Source organism: Melanerpes formicivorus, unplaced genomic scaffold (assembly GCF_026170545.1).
Source record: "Melanerpes formicivorus ecotype bairdi unplaced genomic scaffold, bMelFor1.0.p_v2 SCAF_72, whole genome shotgun sequence".
Lineage (NCBI taxonomy): Eukaryota > Metazoa > Chordata > Aves > Piciformes > Picidae > Melanerpes > Melanerpes formicivorus.
The window spans coordinates 3272677-3296703 of record NW_027142424.1 but is presented as its reverse complement, the minus strand read 5'-3'; the positions used below and the strand labels follow the sequence as shown (position 1 = coordinate 3296703).

The following is a 24027-nucleotide window of genomic DNA, read 5'->3' as shown; positions in this document are numbered from 1 at the left end:
TGTTACCCTAGAAATGTGTCTTTATCATTCTCTGCTCTACTTCCCATACACCAGTCCTTTTCTGTCCCTACTCTCATTAGAGTCCCTTTAGCATAAGCACAGTGTGAATGGAAATTGTTGTCCATCAAGGAAGAAAGTGCCTTTCAAGAAATCAGCCTTTCAAACAAAACAGGGTTTTCTGGCACTAAGAGTCCTCCAAAGGATCCTTGAGAGGATCTGTTTAGGAATGTTGACTTGTATCAGTTTTGTACGGCATAGTAACACAAGTTAATGTTTGAGAACAAGGTAGGATGTGTATCTGCAAATCTATACACCTCACTTCTCTGCAAGATGAGTCAGGAAGGCTTAGATTGGCTCTTGAAACTGTAATTTACAGCTGTAGTATTTTCTGTTATTAGATTGAGGCTGCATTGAGTCGAATACCTTGTTCTGGTGGAAGAATGACCTTGCAAGCAAGATTAAATCAGGTGAAAAAGCTTCTCCTCATGACTATTCCCTTAAGTTGCTTCTCTGCAATTTGAGAATATATAGTGTAGGTGAAAGTTCTGCTACATAGTAAATGTGATTACTGGGGGATTTTTCCAGCCCACTGAGAATTGTCCCTGAACACAGATGAATTTTGAATATATGTGAGAGATGCTCTGTATTCTCTAGACTTCACTGCATTGGAAGATAATGGGGAAGTTACTGCAAGTTAATTATAAACACACTCTGATTTCCTATGTAAAAGGTGCAAGTCTGGATAATGGGTAGGCACGTGATGCAGAACAGAGCAATTTCCCCTGCAAGCATTTGATTTCTGCCACCCCTTGCCAAAAACTGACAACTTCTCTTGTGTGTGTTTATATCTCCTATTATTTGTACATGGGATGCATTTTTCTAAATTACTGCAAGAACAATGAGTTCTTGTGATAACACTGAGAAGCTGATAATGGAAACATGGGAAGAAAATGCAATGACAATGAAACAGATTGCTGAAGCTCTGGAGAGAATGCTGTGCTGTAGAAGAAATTGCAAAGTTTAGGTTGTATTTGTTTGGTTTTTGTCTACTTGAAAGCATAAAGAAGAAAAAGGCAAAATAAAAGTAGCGTAAGTGAAATACAGGAGAGGGCTTCTTTGGAAAGCTCTGCAGGCTCTATCAATAAAGAGCATCTCAAAGTTGTGTTCTAGAGGTCTCTTTGAAGCCTACAACTTCAGCATTTTCTAAATTGTAAGCCCCGTGCTTGTTACGAATTTCCAGCAAATCAATACTGCCACTCACTGCAGTGGTCAGCTGCTTTCTGAATGTGTCTCCCTAATTATCAGCCTCTTCTAATTCTTGCCAAGTTTATTTCATGGCATTTCAAAAGTCACATGGAAAAGAAAAAAATATCTGAAACACTGTTAAAAAAAAGGCCAACAACCCACAAATGCACACAGATACATAAATATAACCCAGAAGGCTTGTAGTTCTGCCTCTGGGTTTTGGGTGCTAACAGAATGTGAGTATTGAGTCTGAAAGGATACTGGTTGAATAGGGGAATAATAGAGGCTCCTTCAGTTTAGAAGTCTCATTGGATTTTGTTGTATGTTATTAAAGTCTTGCTTTTCCCTCTCCCTTTTTTTCTGTCCCTTCCTTGTTTTCATCCCCCTGCCCTTTTCTCCCTTCTTCTCCCCCCTGCCCTTTTCTCCCTTCTTCTCCCCCCCGCCCTTTTCTCCCTTCTTCTCCCCCCTCCTTTTCTCCCTTCTTCTCCCCCCCGCCCTTTTCTCCCTTCTTCCCCCCCCCCCCCCCCTTTTCTCCCTTCTTCTCCCCCCCGCCCTTTTCTCCCTTCCTCCCTTCCTTTTAGGAAGCCCTGGAAGACCGCTTGGAAAGGATTAACAGCGATTTGGGGTCAATACGCATGATTCTGAAAAGGTTTCACGTTCTACGGACCTCTGCGAATCTCTGACAATTCTCCCTCGAATGCAAACATGCTTTGGGTGGTTTTTTGCACTAATATGTAATTATGCACTCAGTAAATGCAAATTGTTCTGTATTTTTATAAACCCTCAATAGCAGTTTTACAACCCTGTTGCCCTTTACCAAACAGCAATATTTTGTACTTTGAACAGCCACCTCTATTTTGAACGTATTTTTTTTACACCTGAGAAACCAATGTTTAATCCTGTATTGGAGTATTTTTAGAGATATTATTTTTCAACAGTGATACTCAATTTCTAAGCAGAATAAGAAACTCAAAAGGCAGCTTGTTTTGAGCAGATGACAAGTGTTACCCTTTTGCACTTCGTTTTCCTCCCCCCTTTTATAAATATTTATGGTATGATGTAAATATTAGCCAGTAGGGAATTTTGAACTTTAACACAAAAAGGAGCGTGCATTACCTGTGTCAAAGATAACTGCTGGTATGGATGAGAAATCCTTTTAATTTAAATCCTGTAACATGGCTATTTTTCATTGTGACAGAACTGAGCACGCTACTTTTGTTGCAGCGGGCAGGCTGCAAACTTGTTTGTGGTTTGCTGGTTTGGTTGCCACTGGCTGCATCAAGACAATACTGCTCTGAGTTATTTGCTGTCTCCCAACAGTCGCAGTGAGTGGAATTTTGATACCACCACAGCCAGGATGCACTGGATTGACAGCAGCCATCCCATCTCCCAGTGAGCTCCAGCTGACACTCCAGGACTGCAACTACTTAACTGAAGTTACTGATTTAATCTGCCCGACTGGGTTTGTGCCATGCCAGTGTTCTGACTGCCTGCATTTCTGAATCAAGTCCAAGCTGTATTTGTGAACATGGCATTTTTCTGGGGGGGGAAAAAAAAAAAATATATATATATATTTGCTAACTGGCCTGTTGCTGAATTACTGTCCCACACTGATATTTGAGTTTGTATTTTAATATTAAATAAATGTTTAATTAGATTCTTTCCTCCTGCCCAAGAACATTAATAGGTTCTGGGATATTACATCAGGGATAATGTAGGTTTTAATCATATTGCGTGTTTCAAATTCTGTCCTTGTTCAAGATGTTTAGCCACCGATGATGTGATTAGAAGGCCAGAATAGCTGTCATCAAGGAAGCTTGTGGAGGTCTGATTCTAAAATTAGAGTGCTGTGTTTTAAGATACTTGATGAAGAACTGTCCTACCCAAGCACAGTCTTTTGGAAAACCTGATTTTCCCCCCCCAGCCATTTCTACCCTGCAGGTTCTTTTACTACAAGACCAGAGCTGGGAATGTTAGTTACTCATTTTCCCATTTACTCTAAAATGTAGAAACTGGGTCTGAATGCTTGGAGATAACTTGTTCAAATGTATTTCCTGGCTGCATGAACAGATGTACAATTTTGATCATATTCCATATTCTTGCCTGTAATTTTTACTTAGAAGGGGTTGAGGAAGGAAGAGAGAATCTTGACTTCCCTGTGGAGCTCTGCTCTTTAGCTGAAGTTTCTCTGTCATTTTTAAGTTATTAACAAGTGCAATTTAAAAGTATTCTTCAGAAGTATCACGTGGCCAGAAGGATTCTTACATGGAATCCATCACAGCAAAATGTCCTGAGTCCACTAATGATCTTGTTTTCTTTCATCAGTGCTACAGCACAACCAAACAGATTTTTCCTGGCAGACATTAGAAACAAGTAGGTAAACCAGTTCAGCTTTTTCCCCGCCTTTCACTCCCTTTGTCTCCCTTCCCTTCTTTCCCCTGCTATTCGTATTCGTGTGCTCTTTTTTTTATTACAGACTGAGAACTGAATTGTTAGTCAGAATTTATTTTTTAATCAAAAGTCCTCCTCCATCTGTTGGAGCTCTTGAGGCTATTTCTGTTCCATTATAGCACTGAAAGGCGAGGGGGGTGGGGGGAAAAGTAAGTGTTGCTCTCAGTAAACTTCTAGGACAACCTTTTTGCTAAAATCCCAGCTTTAGGGTGACCTGTTCAGTAGGGTGCCTTCGGCCTGATTCTTCAGAGGGGCAGAGAATCTGCAGTTCCAGATTAAAGCAGTGGGAGGCCTGAATGCTCAGTGCTTCTGAAAATCAGACCCGAAGCATCAAAAAGTGGGGCACACGAAGCATGTGTTTGCTGTAGAAAACGTGACTGAGCTTGCTGTGCACTTTGCTGGACACTCTTTTTCTAATCCCTTTTAAAATTCATCCCCTTAACGTGAGCAAATTGCCTTGTTCTGTATTTGGGAACAAATATGGACTTCCAGAGAACCAGAAGTTTATGCCTCATTGGAGGAGGACTTTAATCATCTTGCATTCTTCACCTGACATTTCTCAACTAGGGAAGCATTTATCGCTTCCCAGATCATTTAGGCTTTGCCGGGAGCCCCAGGCTTTGTTGTGTCTCAGGCTCCCCTTGGCAGACACTCCCATGCATAGTTTTATCTGTTAACAAACGTTACAACTCCTTCAGCTCTGAGATTTACCCTTTGAAACAAACAAACAAACAAATCTACTTGTCCACATCACTGCAAAACAAAAACTGCAGTTGCCTTATTGTACCATGAATGGCTTTAGGTATGATCTACATAGTGCAAACTGGGAATGCCTCTAAAAAGAACAGAGATGTGGACTGGAACTTGCTGAGGCAAGTGGTGGCGTTTGCAAATCAAAGGGCAAGGGTCTAGGATAGGACCCTAGAAAGAGTGGGAATGGAAGCAGGTGACTTTAGAGTTACCCAGTTCTCTAGAACTCTCTGAAAGGAGGTTGGAGCCTTTTTCTCCGAAGTAACGAGTTACAGGACAAGAGGAAATGGCCTCAGATTGCACTAGGGGAAGTTTAGGTTGGGTATTACAAGAAAACTCTTCACTGAAAGGGTTCTCAAATACTGTAATAGGCTCCCCAGGGAGGTGGTTGAATCCCCATCCCTGGAGCTGTTTCAGAACCTCAGAGATGTGCTGAGGGACATGGTTTAGCACTAGCCTTGGTAGAGTTAGATAAGGGTTGAACTCGGTGATCTTCAAGGCTTTTTCCAACAGAACCGATTTTATGAATCATTCCACAGAGCCCAGCCCGCTGCCTAACTTGCTCGAGGAGTTGGGGGGCGTCCCGTCGCTTCGCCCCTGCCCGGGCACAGCGGGGGGGCTACGAGCCCCGGTGTCGTTGCTGGACGTGGCCGGCAGGCGGTGCCGCCACCTCGTCCGCCTGCCGTGGGGGAGCGCCGGCCCGGCGCGGGGAAGGAAGTGGCGGCTCCCCGCGGCGGTGGGCACGGCTCGGGCGGGGAGAATAAAGCTGCCCGGTCGGCAGCCGCCGCGATAGGGCAAGGGCACTGCCGGAGCTCTTCATCTTCTCCCCATTCCCCTCCCCTCCCGCAGCGTGGAGCTGCGGCGGTCCGGCCCGCCTCGCTTCCCCCCGCCTCCATCGTCCCCGCGCCGCGGCAGAACCGGCGGGTGAGGAGCTGCCTGCGCCCGGCCCACCCTCGCCGGGGATTATGCCAGCAGAGCGCGGGCATGTCGGTAGGCAGCGATTCGTAGACAGCGGCAGCCGCCGAGCCGCGGCGGCACCAGCAGCAGCGGGAGCTGCGCCGGGAGCAGCCGGTGCGTGGTGAGGGGACGTGCGGGGGGCGGCGGGGCGGACACGGCCCCGACACCTGGCGGCCCCCGGTCCGGCCCGGGCGTGTTTCGGCGGGGGTGGGAACCGCCGCGAGGCCGAGGGCAGGGCGGGGGTGGAAGGCCGGGCCCGTGGGGCGGCTTGAGCTTCCCTCAAGGGGCAGGGGCAGGTTGGCGGGCCCCTCCCGGGGCCTCGGCGGGCGGCGGAGCAGGAGGAACGGCCCCTGCGGGCCGCGGCGCCGGTGGGTTCCTAGCCAGTACCTCCGGGCGATGCCGCGGCCTGAGCGGGATCGGGCTGCCTTATAGCCGCCCGCGGCCAGCGGGATGTGTCGGCGGTAAAAGTTTCCCGAATAGAGGAGTAAATGCCGGGGAGGGACCGGTCCGCTGCGCCGCGGGCGCTGCAGCCATCGCAGCACGCTGCCTTGGCTCTTGGGTGCTGCACACAGCCTAGCCAGAGCTTCGCAGCCTCGCTCTGCACCCGCTGGTGCAATAAGGAGGTTCAGTTGTGTTGCATCTTGCCGACCCCCGCCACCCTGTAAGTGGCAAACACTCTGCTCTGCCCTCGGTCGCGGTTGGAGTGCCGGAGTTTTGACAGCCGGGGACGGGCACCTGGCGTTTCGTAATGTTAAAGGGAGCATGGCTCAGTGGGTCGTGCCAGGAGCCGCAAGAGGCCGTGCCGGCTGTGGGGGGACCGTGTCGGCTGCCTTCGCTGCCGGTCGGGTGAGGCCAGAGCTGACCCTGCCCGCAGGAGAGCCTTCGGCCTGGCCGCGGCCGTCCTTCCTCTGCATCTGTAAAGCTTGCGTTCCAACGAGTTCGGCTCTGGCAGGGGCACCAAAAGGAAACGCGTCGTGCGATGGGTGGTGGTGGCCCACGAAGCCCCTGAATGAGGAGGGGGCGAAGATGCTGCCCGTGTTGGTCTCCCTGTCTGTGGTGGGAGCAAAGGGGTGAGACCTCGCTGCAGGACATCTTTGACAAATGATAGCTGAGGAGGAACCTCAGGAGCTTTCGGGGCATCAGATCCACCTGCAGTCAGTGAGCTGCTGGTTGGCTGACTGGCCAGCAGCCGTGCAGCTGAGGTTGTGCCTCCCCTGTGGAGGGCGGAAGGAAGGTACTTTTTTCCTTTAGGAATAGCAAAATGTCTATTCCTTAGCAGAATAACAGGCTACAGGAGATCCTTTCTGCTGCACCAGGCAGACCCTTCTCCTGGTGTCCCCATTACTTGCCTGGTGCTCCCAAATAAGCCTTGGCTCTGCTGGTAGCAGGATACAGCACGGACAGCTTTAGTGTTTTGTCTAGCTGTGGGAGGGTTAAATCCCTTCCTTCACCTTCTCCCCAGTTCCTCTCTCTCCACTGAAGAAGCAGATGCACAGAAGAATGCACTGAGGTGCTCACCCTGGGGCTGCAGGGTCATTAACAGAGACAGGAGCAGGGAACCCCTTAGGAGTAGCGCCCTGTTCAGTCAGTCACACAACTTGGTCCTGCTGCATTTTGTCTTAAAACACCATGGCTGAGGCTCAGTTTATTAAAATTCTGGTTTTAAGCAAAACAAAAAAGTTTCTTCCTGTGTTAGTAGCTGCTCTAAAATGAGAGCTTCCACCCTCTCTCTATGTGCTCTGTGCACCTGGAAAAAGCTAAGTGGGTAATACAATACCAAAAAGCGTCTGCAGTCTTCGCAGACATAATCTACATGTGCTCAGCTCTGGTTCAACAGGATAACGGTAATAGATTAGTCCTCATGGGCATCAGGACTTAAGTAGGAGGTAGTTTGATTGCATGTGGGAATATCTATGGCCTGTAGGACTCCTTATCCTCTTCTTGCATACTAATTCCCTCTCTGCGCCCACATCTTTTTGCTTGTGCTGTATTTTTATCATGTAGTTTATTTTTATCGTGACTGTGTTGTGCTCCTGAGTAACACAAGAAGACTGACTGCATTGCACAGTTCAGCACTGCCTTCTGAGTGATTTTTTCCACTGTTGAATAGGAGACTGCTGTTTGTAGGGCAGCCTTTTTTCCCTGGCCTTTGGCAGACCCCATGCTTGCGATGGTTGATGGATTGTTGTAGAGCTGGTTATTCTGACAGGTAACCAGCTCGTCATCTTGGCCCCGGGCTGCTTGGTAATTGAAATGCCTCCTTGGGATATACAAAATAAAGAATGGCCAAGCATGAAAGCATGGTCGCAGACTTGTCCTGGCTTGCTGTTTTTCACAGGAATGCTGCCGTGTGGTCCTTGCTGTGTGTCGTGAATGTGGCAGCATCTCAGAGAGGGAAAGAGAAATGAGCAAGCAAGGGCTGGAAATGCTGCTTGCTGTGCTGCTTCCTTTTGATAGAGCAGGCTTCTGGTAGGCTGCTAGGTTTCATTAATCATATTTAAGTTTCTGTCACTAACTTTTAATTAAAAGCATGGTTGATACCACTTTAATGAATGTACGGATGTTAGCCATCTTCATGCATAAAAATGCTTTTTAATTCCCTTACTATTCCCTTTATGGCCCTTAGATGCTTTTGTTACCATTTAAACAGCATACAGTAGCAGCTGTTTATCTTCTTAATACAACTTTTTCTTGCATCTGTGTTCAGGAAACAGTAATGGTTTCAGTAAACAATTCCCTTGTATCTTTTATCGATATTTTTTTTTAAAGTAACTTGGTAGAATGCCTAAACTTGGTAGTAACTTGATAGATGGCTAAATAGTGAGCTCCTGGGCTTTTGCTGACAGTAGCCCTTTGCCTAATGTAACTCTGCTAGAGTTGTTTAGTTGTTCCTCATGCTTGAGTGAGGTGGTGAGGAAAGTAAGAAGCCCTCAATGTATGGCTTTTGATTCTGATGAGCTTAATAAAGCTCCCCCCTGCTCCCTGCTTCCCCCCCCCCCCCCCCCCCAATGATAATTTCTTTAATATTAAAATATCCTTTCTATTTTGGGCTCACTTCTGATGGTGTATTTGACTAGTTGTGCATCTAACAGCCCAGGCATTTATTGTGATTTACCATCTGCTATGTGGGAGTTCTATCTAACTTTTCATTTTAGTTGACAGCAAGCAGTTTGAAAGGACCTTGTCCTGATTGATTTATTTTTTGATAGAATTCCTCAGAACACACTACTGACAGAGGTGCTAGGGGCTTTTGAATTCAAATAGTCCCTTTTTTTTTTTTTTGAGAACTTGTTACTGCTTCTGTGAGTCGGCCAAATAGAGAAGGAGCAGATCCTTCAAGCAAGTTCATAGAAAGAAAATTCCTCTGATTAGTGCAAACCAGCATTAATCTTCTCCCTTACATTCAAATAAAAATCTTGTAGTTCAGTTGCTGTCTTGGCAGCTTGACTGGAAAGCTTCAGAAAATGGCAAGTGAAAGCTGATGCTTGCTCCTGAGTGTGGTTGGACTCATGCCCTTCGTGCCCGTTCACGGCAATGTCCTCTCCTAGGACCAGCGTGATCCACTGGGAAGTGTTTTTTTCATGTGATGCCTGTCTTTTAGTCTTCCTCTTACTCGAGACACATGCTTCATTTTCAGGAGAGGGGAGGCACAGACTTCAATGTCTGTCTTTATTTTCTTAGAAGGAAAAATGAACATCTAAACCCCATGATCCTCTTAATAGTCAATTTGTCCAAATGGTGAAGACGCCTCCTAATTGAGCTTTAAAGCTGCCTGACATTAGGGTATGATGCAATTAATATTTCTCTTTATCTCCCCAAATTAGTAAGATATGTCTACATTTAATTTTGAGCCTGAAAGCATCTTATAAACAAAAATGCTCTGTAGTATTCAGTGTGAATGGCAATGGAGTAATTAATGTGAGGGGAGGAGGGAACAAACAAAACACTTTATTTTTAACTTTGTTTCCTGGGTATTGGAGGAGATCCAAATGCCACAGCATTGTGCTGGGCCAGAGGAGTCTGTGTCAGCTCACCCACGATCTGAGTCCTACACATTTTTTTAAATGGACAAAGTAATTAATGATATTTAGAGTTTCTTAATGTAAGAGGCTCAGGGCTAACTCAGATTAGATAATTTCTAGGAGTTCTAGTCAGCATGAAGCCAAGTCAATACACAGAGCTCCTGAAGTCATACTTGTTCCTTTTCCATTGGCAAGGAATTTTGCTGCTGTGACTGTTTCAATGGGGAGGGTTTTAAAATAACAACAACAATAATGGTAATAGTCTCTAGAAGGTCACAGCAGAATGCTTCAGTAGATCCCTCTGGAGAACTGAGAAACCAGCTGGAGAAAAGGTACCTTTCTTTTTTCAGGGTGGCTCTGAGGATCCAAGGAACTCCTGAGAGATGGTAGTTTCTGGAGACAGATCTGGTTCCTACTACTGCAACCCTTCCTGAGCTTGGTTGCTACTGGGTTAAACTTCAGAGGGGAGGAAAAATAAGAGGTTGCTTATGCAAGAGGAGATAAACAGTTACTGAATATATGGGTGCAGGGAGCTGCATGGTTTGTCATGAAAGAGCAAGAAGAAATCTAATAGGCACAGGGCTCAAACCTGCCCTGGAGGGCCTAGGCACATTTGAGGAGATCCCAGCAAGGAGGTGCTGGCTTTGCAATGTGAGACCATCCAGGAGGGGAAATTTAGTGCCTCTTGCTGAGAGGAAAAATGCCATCTCCTGCATGTGTGCTTCCATATGCAAGGGATTGTAACAAGGATATGGCTATCTGCAGCCCAGGTCAGTGAGCAGTGTGGAAAGTTACAGGGAAGCCATCAGCCCTGGCAGAGTGCTCTGGAGTTCAGGAGTGAAGGTGTCTAGGTCATTGCTCCTATATCCTGGTAGAAGGGCACATGCCAGTGCTCTGACTCTGCAGCCACAGTGCCACAGAGGGCAGGAATGGAAAGCAAACACCTCAGCTGATTAAGAAGTGCTGGGCAGAAGGCAGCTGTCAGGGTATGAGTGTGGGCACCCTGAGAGTGGCTGGGTCTTTCAACAGCCCTTCACAGCAAAGGCTGGTCTTCAGCTTCTCCTTGCTGTGCTAGTGCTTGAGGACTCCAAATTAGAATTTTTTCTTCAGGCTTTTAAACAGCCTCCAGACTTTTTTTAACTTGGGTTTGAAGAGCTACAACACCCAGAAGTCTGTGTCCTTGTGGACTACAAGTTGTTGTGTTTTTTTCTGTGTTTTTGTTTGTGTTTTTTTCCCATAAAAAACCCAACCCTGGGCACTGAGTATCTCGAATAGCAAGGACTCTGCAGAGCTTTCACAGTCCTGACCCTTTGTGTTTGGACAGCTGAGGTCGGTGAGGGCTGTTACGTTCAGAACAGGAGCCTCAAGACTCTCCTCAGCAGGAAAGCAGTTGAGATTAGGTAAATTAGAGAGACTCCTTGGATGAGGGAAAGTGATTTGCCAGTTATCTTTTTCTGTTCCTTTGAATGGCTTCCTGGAGACCAGATACTGGAATTCCTGCTTGCAGTTTTTCCACCAGATTCTGTAGTCCCGTAATGGGTGAGGGGAGCAGAGGTTGGGACAATCCAGTAATGAAATGAGGTAGTTTCCTACCAGCTGGAAAGGCCATCTGATTGTTGCAGTGCAGCTAGGAGGACTTGGGAATGGTAACAGTGAATGAACAGCTGAAAGTTTCATAAATTAGTCATCGGGGCAGCGATTCTTGTAAGGGACAGGGAAGTAAACTCTGATTTGTTTGGATTACAGGCACTTACATAATGATTGTGGAGCTTCGGGACACTGCTTCAAGCATATTAGCTGACTTAACCCCCGGAGCAGTCACCTGAGAAGGCATTTCTGTAACGGCGCAGTAATTAATGTGGTGGGTAGGAGTGTGTAATCACATCAGCATGTTGAGCACTTTGGCATATCTTGGCACTTTAGGGGCGAGGCTCTGTTATCTCCAGCTCCAAAGAAGTTTGATATTTGCATGACTTAACTCTGGAAGTGCGGTGGGGCCTTAATTCCATTATGTGCTTTAAAAGGTTATGGAAGGATTTCAGGTTTTTATAGTACAGCCATGGTAAACTGCTCCTCATCTGCTTCTGTGCCTCGTATGGGTTGCCAGGAGTCTGTTTGGAGACTCAGTGGATTGCTCTGGGTTTTTTTGATTTTCAGTTGGTATGAGTTGGAGTCAGGGTTCTCACTCTGTAGGGAACCCTCAAGGGCCATGGGTTTTTCTGACAAGGTAAAAAATAATGGGCTGCCATCAGCCACTGGACATTTGGAATGAGCAACAAAATAATTGTATGTCTGCATTTCCATATAGATGTGATGTGATTCTGCTTTACATATGTCAGAAGAGACAATTCAATGGGAGTAACTTCACCTGTGAATGGAATTTGTTTCAAGATCAATACCATAACTTAAATAACCTCCTCCTGAAGGTGGAAATGCTGCAGAGTCATTTTCTCCCTGTGGATGGTTTACCTATTTTAAGGCTATTTAAAAAAAAAAAAAGAAAAGAAAAAGAAGGAAATAGACATTTTATATTTATCATATCAGATGAAATTGAAATCTAAATATTTACATCTTTTTTTGCTGGATCTGAGGTTGAGCACCAGTTGTAGGCGTTGCCAAGCTGTTTAGTTGTCTCCTTCACTGAGTAGGTTGATTTCTTCAGGGTGGTGGAGAGATGGAGTCTCATATTTCTGTCTGTTATCTTCCAGCCAGTCTCTGCATCTGGAAGTACTTTGCTCTGTGGGCTTGGTGACCTGGCGTTACGTTCAGAGGGTGTTCTAGCCTAAACATGCTGAAAGCTAAACATGTGTTATCTCCAGCAGAATGCAGAGTTAACTGCAAACTGTGAAAGCAGAGGGGGAGTTCAGGATGTGAGTATGTAAATAACTCAGAGAGATTTTGTGAAAAAGAACAGAAGGGGGAGGAAGGCCTCTCGCTTGCTTTTTCTCTGCCATCCTCATCTCCTTGGTAGCACTCTCCATGGCTGACTTTCAGTGCTCTTTGCAATCAAAGGTGGAGGGTGGCTTCTGGTTTAAACAAGGGCAGGCATCTGAAATGTTGCAGGTCACAATTTGTTAGAAGAGACAGTAAAAATCCCAGTGTCTGTCTCCAGTTCTGCTCTGGAACAAAACTGTCCTCCTTGTTTCCATGTGGGCTGTCATTTTTTGAGCATAGTGCTTTTAGGCTTCTGATCCACCAAAGCAGCTGATGGAGAAGAAGGGCATAAAGTTTCTTTGTTTTTCCTCTCTCCTTTGTTTTAAGCATCGTTTATTCAGACTCTTGGGACTCATTATTTGTCTAACCTGTATCTGAATTGCAAGATATTGTTCCAAGTTTTAACTTTAACAGATGGTAAATGTCTTCCATCAAATATTCTCAAAATACGTGTTGTTAAGCATGGACACAAGGTGTCTTTTGTCTGTTCTGAGGCTACAGAATAAATGGTAATGCTAATTTTTGCTTACATTTAATGCCTATAAATAGTCTTTTCAGAAAGGCACATTCATCTAACACACCACCTCTGCGAGGGGGAAGAGCATATTTGGGGAAGCATACTCAAAGGACAAAACTTTTGATTACAGCTTTGGTGTGTTGCTCTGGCTTCCCAGCTTTGATCTGTTGTTTTGTTCAGAAGTACAAGGGATTATTTGACTTGTCTTGCTGAGGGTGTGCACTTTGGTACCTCCTCCTGATGCTCACAGCAATAGTACTGGAAATGCAGCACCGTTGTGTGGTGGTGTGCAAGAGGAAGGTTTTGCGTAGTAAAACTTCTCAAGAGTTAGAGCCTTATAAATCTGTTTCTAACAGCCTTGTTCTGTCCTCTTTCATACAGTTGCCCCAGCAGCAAAAGGAGCTTGCCATGAAGGGGAGATTTCATTGTCTAATGGAGCATCTGTATTATCCAAGATAGATATGTTGGAGCGCTTTCCCCGCTCCCCATCTGTCTTTGGTTGTCTGTAATTTTGCTGACAGAACTTGTGTTTTATTCCAAAGTAGAACTGAAGAAAAGGGGTGGTGTTTGATCTTAGACATTACTACCAAAATTACTAGCTAGACTGTGTTGAGTGATTTTTTTATTCCTGGTTTAAAGGCTGAATATAATTTGACTTTTAGACCTCCCATTCTTCCTGGATCAAGTTTATGGTACCAGCAGTGAGGAGAGTCAGCTTCTTGTTATAAACAGGCTTGGGAGCACTAAACAAAACACCCTTGAAACAACTGTTGGAGAACCATCTTTTTCATATTCTTATCAAGTATTCTGCAGAGGTCTCTTGCAGTAAATGTTTAGATCTTGTAGATGTCAGTCTCCCCTGTCTGTTTTACTTGATATGCTCTCAGACTTCCTAGAAGGAAGCCTGCAGGTAAGATTGTCAAAGCTTTTGTGAAACTTACATGGAAACCTTGCAGTCGGCAAGGTGAGCATTAAATGAAACTCTGCTGGGGGAGTGCAACCTGTTGGTGCTTAGAGCCCCTTGCAGAGAAGTGCTGTGTTAGTCTTGTTTGGGTTTTTTAAGAGGTTGAATCCCAGGCTTTATGTAGCCTGGGTGGGTATTTCTACACATGTTGGGTGTCAGACTTTGCAGCCAGGCCAGGCATGCCCTTCCAACCCTGACTGATACTATGATAATATGCCAAGGGTGAGCAGGGTGAGTCTCTGTGTGTAGGACCTCAATCTGGGAAGGCAAGGGATTGATGCTTGGTTAAGCTTTATCCTTGCATTCTGTGTGGCATGCCTGAACTGCCTGCCTTGGTTAAGTTGAGCAGTTACTAAAGGCAGTATAAACACAAGCACACGCTACAGAGCCCAGGGGCTTAGCATCACAGTTATCATAAGGTATTCCATCTGGAGGTGGAAACAACAGCCCTTGCAGGGTTTCTTTATCTCGAGGCTGGCAATGAGTGTAGAGTGAGTGACATATTTCCATTTGACTCATCTGTTGTCAAAATGGTGACACCCTTGAGTCACATTAAAAATGAGACCTTGTAGCTGAATTGGCACATCATTCTGGGAAGTATGAAGCAGGTGTTTGGTTGTTTAGTTTTTTTTTCAGTTTTGTCCTTGTTAAGGATTTTTATTCCCCCCCCCTTCCTTCCCTGGGATAGAGTGAAATTGATTAATGCTATTGCTAATGCCCTGGGTTAAAAATAACTGGAGAACCTGATTTGGGTGGAATGCTGGGTGTTAGCTGTAAAGATGTGCAAAGCCTAAAAAAAAATTAAGTAAAATAAATACATTTAAAAAGATGAAAAAAACAAAGAGTGCCCAGTAGCCAGATGGCTGGCAAAGAACACCCCACGATCGATGAGGCAATGTGTAAATATTTTCAATCATTACCACAGTACTGCTGTGTTGACATTGAAATTCAGAGTGCTATTCCATGGGACTCCTCATTGATCATCAGATGCTCTCTGATCAAACGGAGGAGGAAAGCACAATGCTGAGCATTATTATGGCTTGTGGGTTCTGTTGACAAGGACAGGCTTCCCTCAAGATCTGGGAGTGGATTTCAAACCCTCTTTAAGCATGTTACAGAGGCACTGTGTTTCTTCCCTGGCTGTCAAGAACCAATTAAATGGTGCATTATTTCCTAAGCTGCTTTATTTAAGGTGAAATACTGCGTAGTTCACTAATTTTTCTGTCCTAATTGCCACATTTGTATGGGAAGTGGAAAGATGGAAGGTAATGCAGAGTTCTCTGCTTGAAATATGCCTAGCTGGAAATGACTGCGAAGTAATATCAATCAAATGGTTGAATTAAAATAATGATTTGTAAAAGACATATTTCTAAAAGCAGGCTGTAGAGACCCTGTTTGACTGATCTACTTGGAAATCTTCACAGGGGTGATAGCTTTCTCATGTAAAAACATGAAGTGCCTTTAGCAAATGCGGGTACTCAACCCACCAAGATGTTTTCAAGAGGTTTTGTCTTTTTTTAGGCCACACCTTGAGTACTGTGTCCAGTTCTGGGCCCCTCAGTTTAGGAAGGAGGTTGACTTGCTGGAACGTGTCCAGAGAAGGGCAACGAAGTTGGTGAGGGGCTTGGAACGCAAGCCCTGTGAGGAGAGGCTGAAGGAGCTGGGGTTGCTTGGCCTGGAGAAGAGGAGGCTCAGGAATGACCTTATTGCTCTCTAAAACTACCTTAGGGGAGGTTGTAGACAGGTGGAGGTTGGTCTCTTCTCCCAGACAACCAGCACCAGAACAAGAGGACACAGTCTCAAGCTGTGCCAGGGAGGTTTAGGCTAGAGGTTAGGAAGAAGTTCTACACAGAGTGAGTGATTGCCCATTGGAATGGGCTGCCTGGGGAGGTGGTGGAGTCACCATCATTGGAGGTGTTCAGGAGGAGACTTGATAGGGTGCTTGGTTGCATGGGTTAGTTGATGGGGTGGGTTGGATAATAGGTTGGACGCGATGATCTTGAAGGTCTCTTCCAACCTGGTTTATTCTATTCTATTTTCCTGAGTTTTTATTCCTTCTTGTTCCCCCCCTTCCTCCTCCACGTTTGTGCTCCTGGCAAAAAAACAAACAAACAAACAAAAAATCATAGGTTATACCTCTCTCAGAGGAAAGATTGAAGCTTGACTCTAAATAGATGCTTATAAAAGCTGCTTTTAAAGATATGAATCCATAACTGCCCACCTCAAAACAATACCATGCCAGCATGGAGCTGCTGCTGCTTATGCTTCCCGGGATCCTACTTTGGAGGCAGGAGGTCATCTTCTGTCCAGGAAGGTGAGGTCTGCTGGAGGGTGCGGGCAACAGGCTGCCATTGTCCATGTGTGATGTGGAATGTGAACTCTTCCCCACTTCACATAGACTGATGTGAGGTTCATAAAGGTCTTGTAATGGTGCACTTAGACTGTAGGGCTTATTTTAATGTATTTTTCTTGCAGCCTAATTAGAGCAATAGGTTGTCAGCCCAGCCTCCCATTTCATATACGGGAATAATGACTTTTAAGAAAGGAGGGAGAGAGCTTTGCGAATGAAAAGCTTATTATAGCTGCAGCAAGGTCCAGAGCCCAGGCAGCTTTCTGGAAACATTTTGCTGTTTGCTTTCCTTCCTTCCCTTTGGGTCTGGCTGCTTGCAGTGAGGCCAAGATCCTGTGCTCCTCAGGGAATGCAACCCCAGAGGCGCTTCAGAAGGTCCAGATGCTACAAGCCTCAGTCAGGGGAAAATGATCTAGGTCCTTTCCAAGCTGCTCATATTTTCTGGTTAACTGCTGCAGTTACCTTGTGTGTTGATTAATTTTCTGATATGTCCTGGAGCCTCTTCCTCTGATTACAGAGCTCTTAAGAATTTTTAATTTCTTTCTCTCTGGTTTGTTGCTTTTTAGTTGCTCACTTACATTCCCTTATTGTTTTAGGATGACTAACTTCTATGAGAACAGAAAACACCTTCTTTGAGAATAAAGGACTCTTGTGACTATCCATGATCTGAAATGGATGCAGTGTTTGACCACAGCTGACACTTGCTAGGGTTTAGTATTTATTAATGCAGATTATGTAAAAACAGTAGGCTGAGCTTAAACAGCTGTGGTGTTCACTAGGAACGGTTCTCCTGGTTCGTTTATCCCTTCAAGATGGTGCTGTCAGTGCCTCTGACTTTGCAGAAACAGCATGTGAATCTCACTTTCTGCTGCCTTTGCTCTTGCTTGTCAGGACTCTGATTTTGGGTGTGAGGTCAGTGTGTTCGGGTTTGTGGCCATCAACAAATGTGTGTGTGTTCAGGTAATGGTGGAGTGAGAACTCTGCTTGTCCCACCAATACAAGGTGTTTTAGTGGTGGTAGTGACAGTACCTCTTAGGAGCAAGGACTGGAAGTGGAGCGCAAGACATCAGTTAATCAGAGAAGCCTTTAGAAACCAGCAGAAGGCATCTTATAATTAATGGCCCTCCACAGAAAGGTAAATGCCAGTTCTATTAGTGCAATGCAGTGTTCTCAACCTTGGTGCTAAAAATGAGCTGCTTGCCATGAGAATCTGCGTACTGATAGCTGTGGTCTGTTTTCATGCACCTCCTGTGATGAACTATCATGCTGCTCAAAAGCCAAATGTGGTCTTTGCATGAGTTCAATTCTGAGCTGCTTTGATACTCCAAGACTTCCTTGGAGAGATGCTTCCCTGAAGTTTTTTTGAGGAAGGGGTGAAGTTTGTAACGTTCCTTTGCAAATCACCCATAGTGAAAATACTCCTCTAGCCTTTTGGGAACTCATGTATTAACTCTTATTTCTCAATGGTATTGTTAAGTTCCTTTTCCATGGTGGCTTGCTTTGGACACATGTGCCCCTTGTTTAATAACACTGAAGTCTTCTGCACTTCAGTAGAGTAAGTTTAAAACAGAAGCAGTTTTAACTGTGTGTTTGGTTACCACTCATCACAAAATGTTTCTGAAATACAGATGGGGTTAATTAGTATCATTGTAAAAGAGGCTTAAACCTGACAATTTTTAAGTTGAAATTTTGCATTGGTAATTCCTTCTCACACCTAAAAGGAAGTACATTAAGAATAGCATCAGTGAGGCTTCTGCAAACTGCAGAGTGATGACTTGGGAATCCAGTCAAGGTGAATTGTGTATGATTGTTCCAGGAAACAAGTTGCATAAATTCATGTCCTAGACTACATTGATTTATCAGTTACTTTCAGTGTTTACTGAGGAGAAAATGCTGCTGTCTACAATACTTTCCCTTTCTGCTGTTCAGCAATGTTTTTACTTTCAATCACTTTTGGTTTCAGTACCCTTAGCAAGCGTGTAGAGAACTGTCTTTCTCTTTGGAATAATTGATTCAGACTTGATAAAAATAGGAGATTTTGTCATCCTTCCTCAATTTACAAAAAAGGAAAGTAACTCCTCACCCCATAACAAACAAACAAACAAGAATAAAGCAGGTAGGGGAATTGATTTCTTAAATTGAGGAAGATTTGCAGCTGCTCTTCCGGGTTTGCAAAGCTACCCAGTGAGGCTTTCACGGTTGCCCTCAGTGGGTCAACCAGACGCTGAAACTTTCTGAAACCAGGGGTTCAGCCCCTGCTGATTCCAAGAGCTGTGCTTTGAAATGAAGCAGGGCTTTGGGTCTACTATTTTTTTTTTCTTTTTCAATTAATTTACTTAAGTGTAGGTTGTGGTTGCTGTTCCTTTTGGAAGGATGTTGTCCAGCGTATCCAGCATCTACAGAACCTTGTCTAGCTTGTGAAAACAACTGTAGAACCAATACTGACAAATCCCAATGCACTTGATGAGTGAGTTATTGTATAACATTCTGGAAGTGGCAAGACTCAATCAGACTGAATGTATATTGGTTAAAACCCACATGAATATAATGAATCCTTTTAAAAAAGAAAGGTAATGTGAGGGTTCTTGTTTACTTGCAGATCAGTGTGGTAGAACAGCTAAAAAGGCTAATGAGACACTTGTGTTCCTGGAAAAGCACTTAAAGTTCAGATGCAAAGCAAGATTAAAATGTTATATTTAAATGTATTTCCATCCTGCAGATTTGAATAGGTGATTTAGGGAGAAAATCCTTGGGGCTTTTAGTCTTACTGCATTGTGTGTAACAGGAGGGGAAGAAACACCTTAAATTACTCTTTATGGAAAAAAAACAACCCAAAAGTTATTTAAAGGAGCCTTTTACAAGTGGGTTGATTCTACTTCAGAGCACACACATGAATTCTTGACATGGGTCTATATCTAGCAAACCATCAGATTTTTATTTAGTTGATTTCAAGATGTAAATGTAGTAACAACTTTCACTCTTTAATTTTGTTGTAAGCCAGCAGAGTCCATTTTATTTGTGATCTGATCTTGACTGCATCAATACTGGGAAGAAGAGTGATAATTAACATAAAACTAAGATTCAGCTCTGTAGCACATTGCAGTTCTATTCGGGTGACATCAAGGACTGGCATCTGGTGAGTGTGTAAAACAGCCGCGCCTGCGTACCTGTGTTATCAGTACTGAATTGTAGCCCATCCTGGGTCAAGCTGGCTCTTTGTGCTTGGTGCTTTTGACTCTCAAAATGCCTGGCACAGCTAAGCAAATGCTGTAAGACCATTGTGGGGCAGGAGTGTTTCCTCTGTGCTGTGCACATAAGGATGCAGATGTTGCTTTGAGACCACAGTGGAAAGCTGTATGTGAGCCAGACCTGGCAGGTGGTGATCCCTCCTCTTTAGAACTCTGGTCAGGCTCCTAAACCATAGGACCTGCAGACTGGACTTGCAGCTTCCAGCTCAGATAGAGCCACATCTAATAGCTGTGTGACTGAAGGTTTTGAGATGGGTTGAACAACTCAATGCCCAACACTTTATTTTATTCTTTTTAAACCTAGCCTGGGAAAAAGCAGAAGTGGCATTTGGGCTCCATGAGACTGGCTCAGCTGTGAATCAGCAAATGACGTTAATAAGCATTTGTGGACTAAATATATTTTTAAGCTGTCTGGCTGCTTGCTCTTGGTGAGATGTCTGAGATTAATGGTCCTGAAATGTTACTCAATTTGCTCTTCCTCCAGGATGAATCTGACCTGTGCAAGCACTATTATTTTTTAAAATTGCTGTGCAAGGAGGTGTGAGAGTAAAGAGCAGCTACTTTATTTTATTATTTTTTAAATTGCTGGTAAGACATAGAGCTGTCTCTGAACTGGAGCAGGGCATTGCAGCTAAAGTGATCAACCTTTTTTCCCAAGCATTTCAGGTGCTGTGTTCCTGGGAGCAGAGTGAGTTTTATGTTTATATTTTTGTATAACCCTTCAGTTGTGGGTGCTGGTCTTAAGGCTTGGTTGGATCCAGATCCCGGACACGGAGATGCTTTTTTTGTGGTGTGGATGTGGATCCAGATTTGCATGTTCTGGTGCAAACCACAGCTCCTGCAACTGTGTCCTTCCTGACACAGATTGGAAAGGAGTATTCCTGCTTCAGGGCAGTTCAGCCAGTTAAAGGCAGCTTTACTCTGAGTGAACGGGTTTCAGGAGTGCGTGGGAGATGCTGAGGCCTCATCCTCTCCCCTGACACAGACAGGTTAACTTCTGATCTCTGTCCGCTTCCCAAAGCTATGCTAGCTGCTTGTGGGTCACTTGTCAGGGGAATGGCTGTAGATGTTCCAGCCTTCCCTTCTCCATCTGCCCTGTTAAGACCTCGAGCTACTGAGAGCTGATGCTCTGTTGCTTGGGGAACAGCAGGGGCAGACCAACCAAGAATGAGCCAAGAAATTAATGAAGACCTAAAGGAACTTGAATATATTTGGGGAGATCCAAGAAGAGAGGGGCATGGTGGCTGGGAGGGAGGAGCACATGTGTGTGCCCTAAAGCGTGAACCAGATGCTTTAAAAGCAGCATTAAAACCAGCTTGCAGTGATAGGAGGTAATGATGAGACTCTGCCTGAAGGAATCTCTTGGGAAGACAATGGCCTGCTTGGCATAACCAGGGAAACCACGTAAGCTGCTGAGCAGGTAACAGTTACAAGTTGGTTAAGTGTTCCTTCTGGCCCTCAGCTCTCCTGACAAAAATCAGCTTTGGAGGAAAGCAGGTGGATGATGGTTGGAAAATTAAGTATAAATGGCTAGCCTGGGGTTGACCTTTCCTGAGCTGTGTGGGAAGAGAGCTGGATCCATCTTCCTGAGTACTGCTGGTTCAGCACTGTGGCCTTTGCCATCCCTTGGGCCTGGCTGTACCATTCTCTGTGACAGCTGTGGGAGGTACCTTCTCCTCACTCCTCCAGGTGTGGAAGGACTTGTGGGCTTTATAAAGGAAGCTCCAACTCAATTTCCATCCTTGAATGTGGGCTCCTGTCTGGAAGAATACTGTGAGGTGATGTTTTATGTCTGTAGAAGCAGTAAACAGCCTGTGAAGAGGGAGATGCTTTAGGGGGAAGTTGCAGTGTTGTACAGGGAGAGCATATGAGAGTGGTCAGTGCATCACGTGCCTGTGTGTTTTTGCTTCTCTCTTTTTATTTTATTTTTTAAATTTCCATGAGCTTGAGATGCTGATGACTCATGGCTTGGAACACACTTTAAATCCCTGAGGTGCTCATCGCCGCCTACTATCACGTATTGAATTTCTGACATACCGGAGGGATGTCTGCAGAGGAACTCTGATGTGCAATTATAAAACGTTGTAGCTTTATGTTGTTTGCATAGGAGCCATTAGCATGGTGTAACTGTGAAAATAATGCAGCTTTATGCTTGCACTTGATTTCCCATGGGCATGGCACTTAAGCAACTGTGTTTTATCTTTCTCTAGGATGTTGACACATGTGGACCAACAGTGACATCCTTTTTCAGCAATGCTGTCTTTATTCCTTCCTGCATGCAGAAGCATCTAGAGAGATATATTTCAGAAGGTAGGTTCTGGCATTTCAGCTGGATAGTTGCTCTTTTCTATATTAGAGGGAAACATTTAGAGTTACTAGAGAGAATGGTAATGAGTCTGATGGATACTGTCTCACTGCTGGTGAGAGAGGGGATTAACCTTCACTTGGGTTCCACTTGAATAGATGCTCAGAGGGAAAAATGATAAAATGGAGTCTAGAAGAAGGGCTGGATCAGTTGCCTCTGAGAAGGACTTGGCAGTCACAGGAGATTGTTGGCTTAAATTGCATAGACGTCTGTTAGTAATAAACCTCTATGTAAAGAAAACTCATGCTCCCTGCCTTTTCTCCTCACTCAGCATCCTCATCAACTTAAAATCTTTCAAGTAAAGAAATGAAAAGGAAAAATGGCTGCACAGGCTGTGCAATTAACAAACCTTTGGTTTATATTTGAATCTTGTGTAGGTCCTTTCCCCCCAAAAAAGGTTAACCACATTGCATTTGATTTCTTTCGAAATAAACAGTGTGCAGCCCTGGTACTACCATAACATTGTTATTTTCTCTCTTTTCCCTCCTTTTTTTCTCACCTCTGTACTTTTAATTTGCTTTATTTTGCTAAGAGGGTTGACTTTCTTCCCCAAAGGAGAGTGTGGATGGGGAAGCAGATACCCTGTCGTGTTTTTTAACAAGTAAATTACCAGAGATTTTATGCTTCTTATGAATGCATGTACATGCTGCTCCCTTATACTGTAATCTTTGGAGTGTTGCTTGTGGATTCACTGCCTATGTGTCCAGGTCTCACCAAACCTCTTTTGAATGACTTCTAGAAACATATATCAGTGTTAAGTCTGCCTGCAAAATTGGTGACTGAACAGGAATTTTTCAACAGATGATGAGTCAGCCTTTAGACTGGGTAGATTTGCATCTTCTTATTTTCCTCAATGTTAAATTCTTTTTCCTTTTTCAGAAAAAGTGGTTATAACTCTTAACTCCACCACATGTTTCTCTTTGCAAGTGATACTCTGGTACAGCAACTTTACATTTTTGCTGGATCCTAAAACTCAAAAATGCTGTATTTTTGCTTTAAGAACAATGAACTGCTGGGAAGAACTGAGGATCTGAGACTGTTCACTTATCAGGCTGAAATATGTTTTCATTTTCTCTGGATTTGTACCTCAGGGTTGCAGCAGTTTACACTGAAACCACAGTGACACCAGCCCCGTACTAACATGCAGTATCTTTGCCAGAAATCCTTGAAATCTAAGGGTGACTTGGATACCTTAATTATCTCCTGTCAGGAAATTGGCGTTCAATGAATATGAATTCATTCCCCATGTTGATTCTCTTCCTGAAGCCTCTCTTCAGGATCAGTCTGGGTAGGCTGCTTCCAGTTACTCCCAGTGCTGTGACTTGTTGCTCTGTGGGATACCTGATTTCCTCAGGAGAGAACCCAGCAGCTTCTCTTCTGCCCACCACAGCTCTCTAGAAGAGCTGTGGACAGGTCTCTCTGGGAACAAAAGCCGCTGTCAGCAGCTTTAACAGAGCAGTTTATGCTTGTGGAGGCTTTAATTGCCATGTGAATTTGTGCTCTTGTGCCTCGAGAGCTTTACCTCCCTTGCTTTCGATCACGTACTCCCCCTTTGCTCCCCCATAGGCTGTTGTAGAGGAGAGCGTGTGGCTCTGAATGAGTGATAACAGCAAGGAAGAAATGCAATCCCTAGCAATGCTTGGGCTTTGCTTTGCCCTGAGGCTGTGACTACTCATTTCACTTGCCTGAAGGACTTAGCAGGGCTGAAGATCCTCTCCTTGGTAAGAGAGGTGTTCAAGTGGTCATTAATTTCCTGGGCAGATGAAGGGAAACTGATTTGGAGTGAAATTAATCCATGTGGCTTGCGTCACTAGAGAGCAGCTAACGTCCCTGGATTGGCAGGTAAGGAACGTAGGAAGAAAAATGGGTTTTAAATCTTGTCAGGGAATGCAGCGTTGGTGAAAACAAAAAGTTGAATAGCAATGTCCAGGAAAATGCTGTAGGCACTGGGTAATTTTCCCCTGTGTTCTGCCAGTGTCCCTTTGTTCTTCCAAACCTGCGAGCTTTGAATCCAAACTGTGGGATTCAATGATGGGAGGAGGCTCCTCTAGTCTTACCTGGGCACATTTTGCATTTCTATGCAAATTACATAATTCTTTATGTAAAAATTGAAGATAATGCCCTCAATCCCTGAAGAAGGAGAATCAAGGGGTTTGTGTGTGTACACAAGATGCAAGTGCCTGGGGTGTTCCAAGTGTGGCTGTGGGAGCTTGGCAGTGGAGGA

The 24027-nt window shown here is 44.6% G+C and overlaps 2 protein-coding genes across 10 annotated transcripts in view; both read left to right on the top strand.

The window, feature by feature from the left end:
• MPHOSPH9 (M-phase phosphoprotein 9) overlaps positions 1 to 2902 on the top strand; it is a 30438-nt gene extending 27536 nt beyond the window's left edge. For all 4 annotated transcript variants that reach the window (XM_068163515.1, XM_068163516.1, XM_068163514.1 and 1 more), the window contains 2 exons: positions 399 to 467; positions 1827 to 2902. In XM_068163515.1, coding sequence (XP_068019616.1) covers positions 399 to 467; positions 1827 to 1928 — 171 coding nt within the window. In that variant the 3' untranslated portion in view covers positions 1929 to 2902. The remainder of the gene's footprint in view (positions 1 to 398; positions 468 to 1826) is intronic.
• Positions 2903 to 5165: 2263 nt separating this feature from the next.
• PITPNM2 (phosphatidylinositol transfer protein membrane associated 2) overlaps positions 5166 to 24027 on the top strand; it is a 140921-nt gene continuing 122059 nt past the window's right edge. For all 6 annotated transcript variants that reach the window (XM_068163501.1, XM_068163505.1, XM_068163504.1 and 3 more), the window contains exons 1-2: positions 5166 to 5517; positions 21649 to 21748. The gene's annotated coding sequence lies outside the window, so the exon portion shown is untranslated. The remainder of the gene's footprint in view (positions 5518 to 21648; positions 21749 to 24027) is intronic.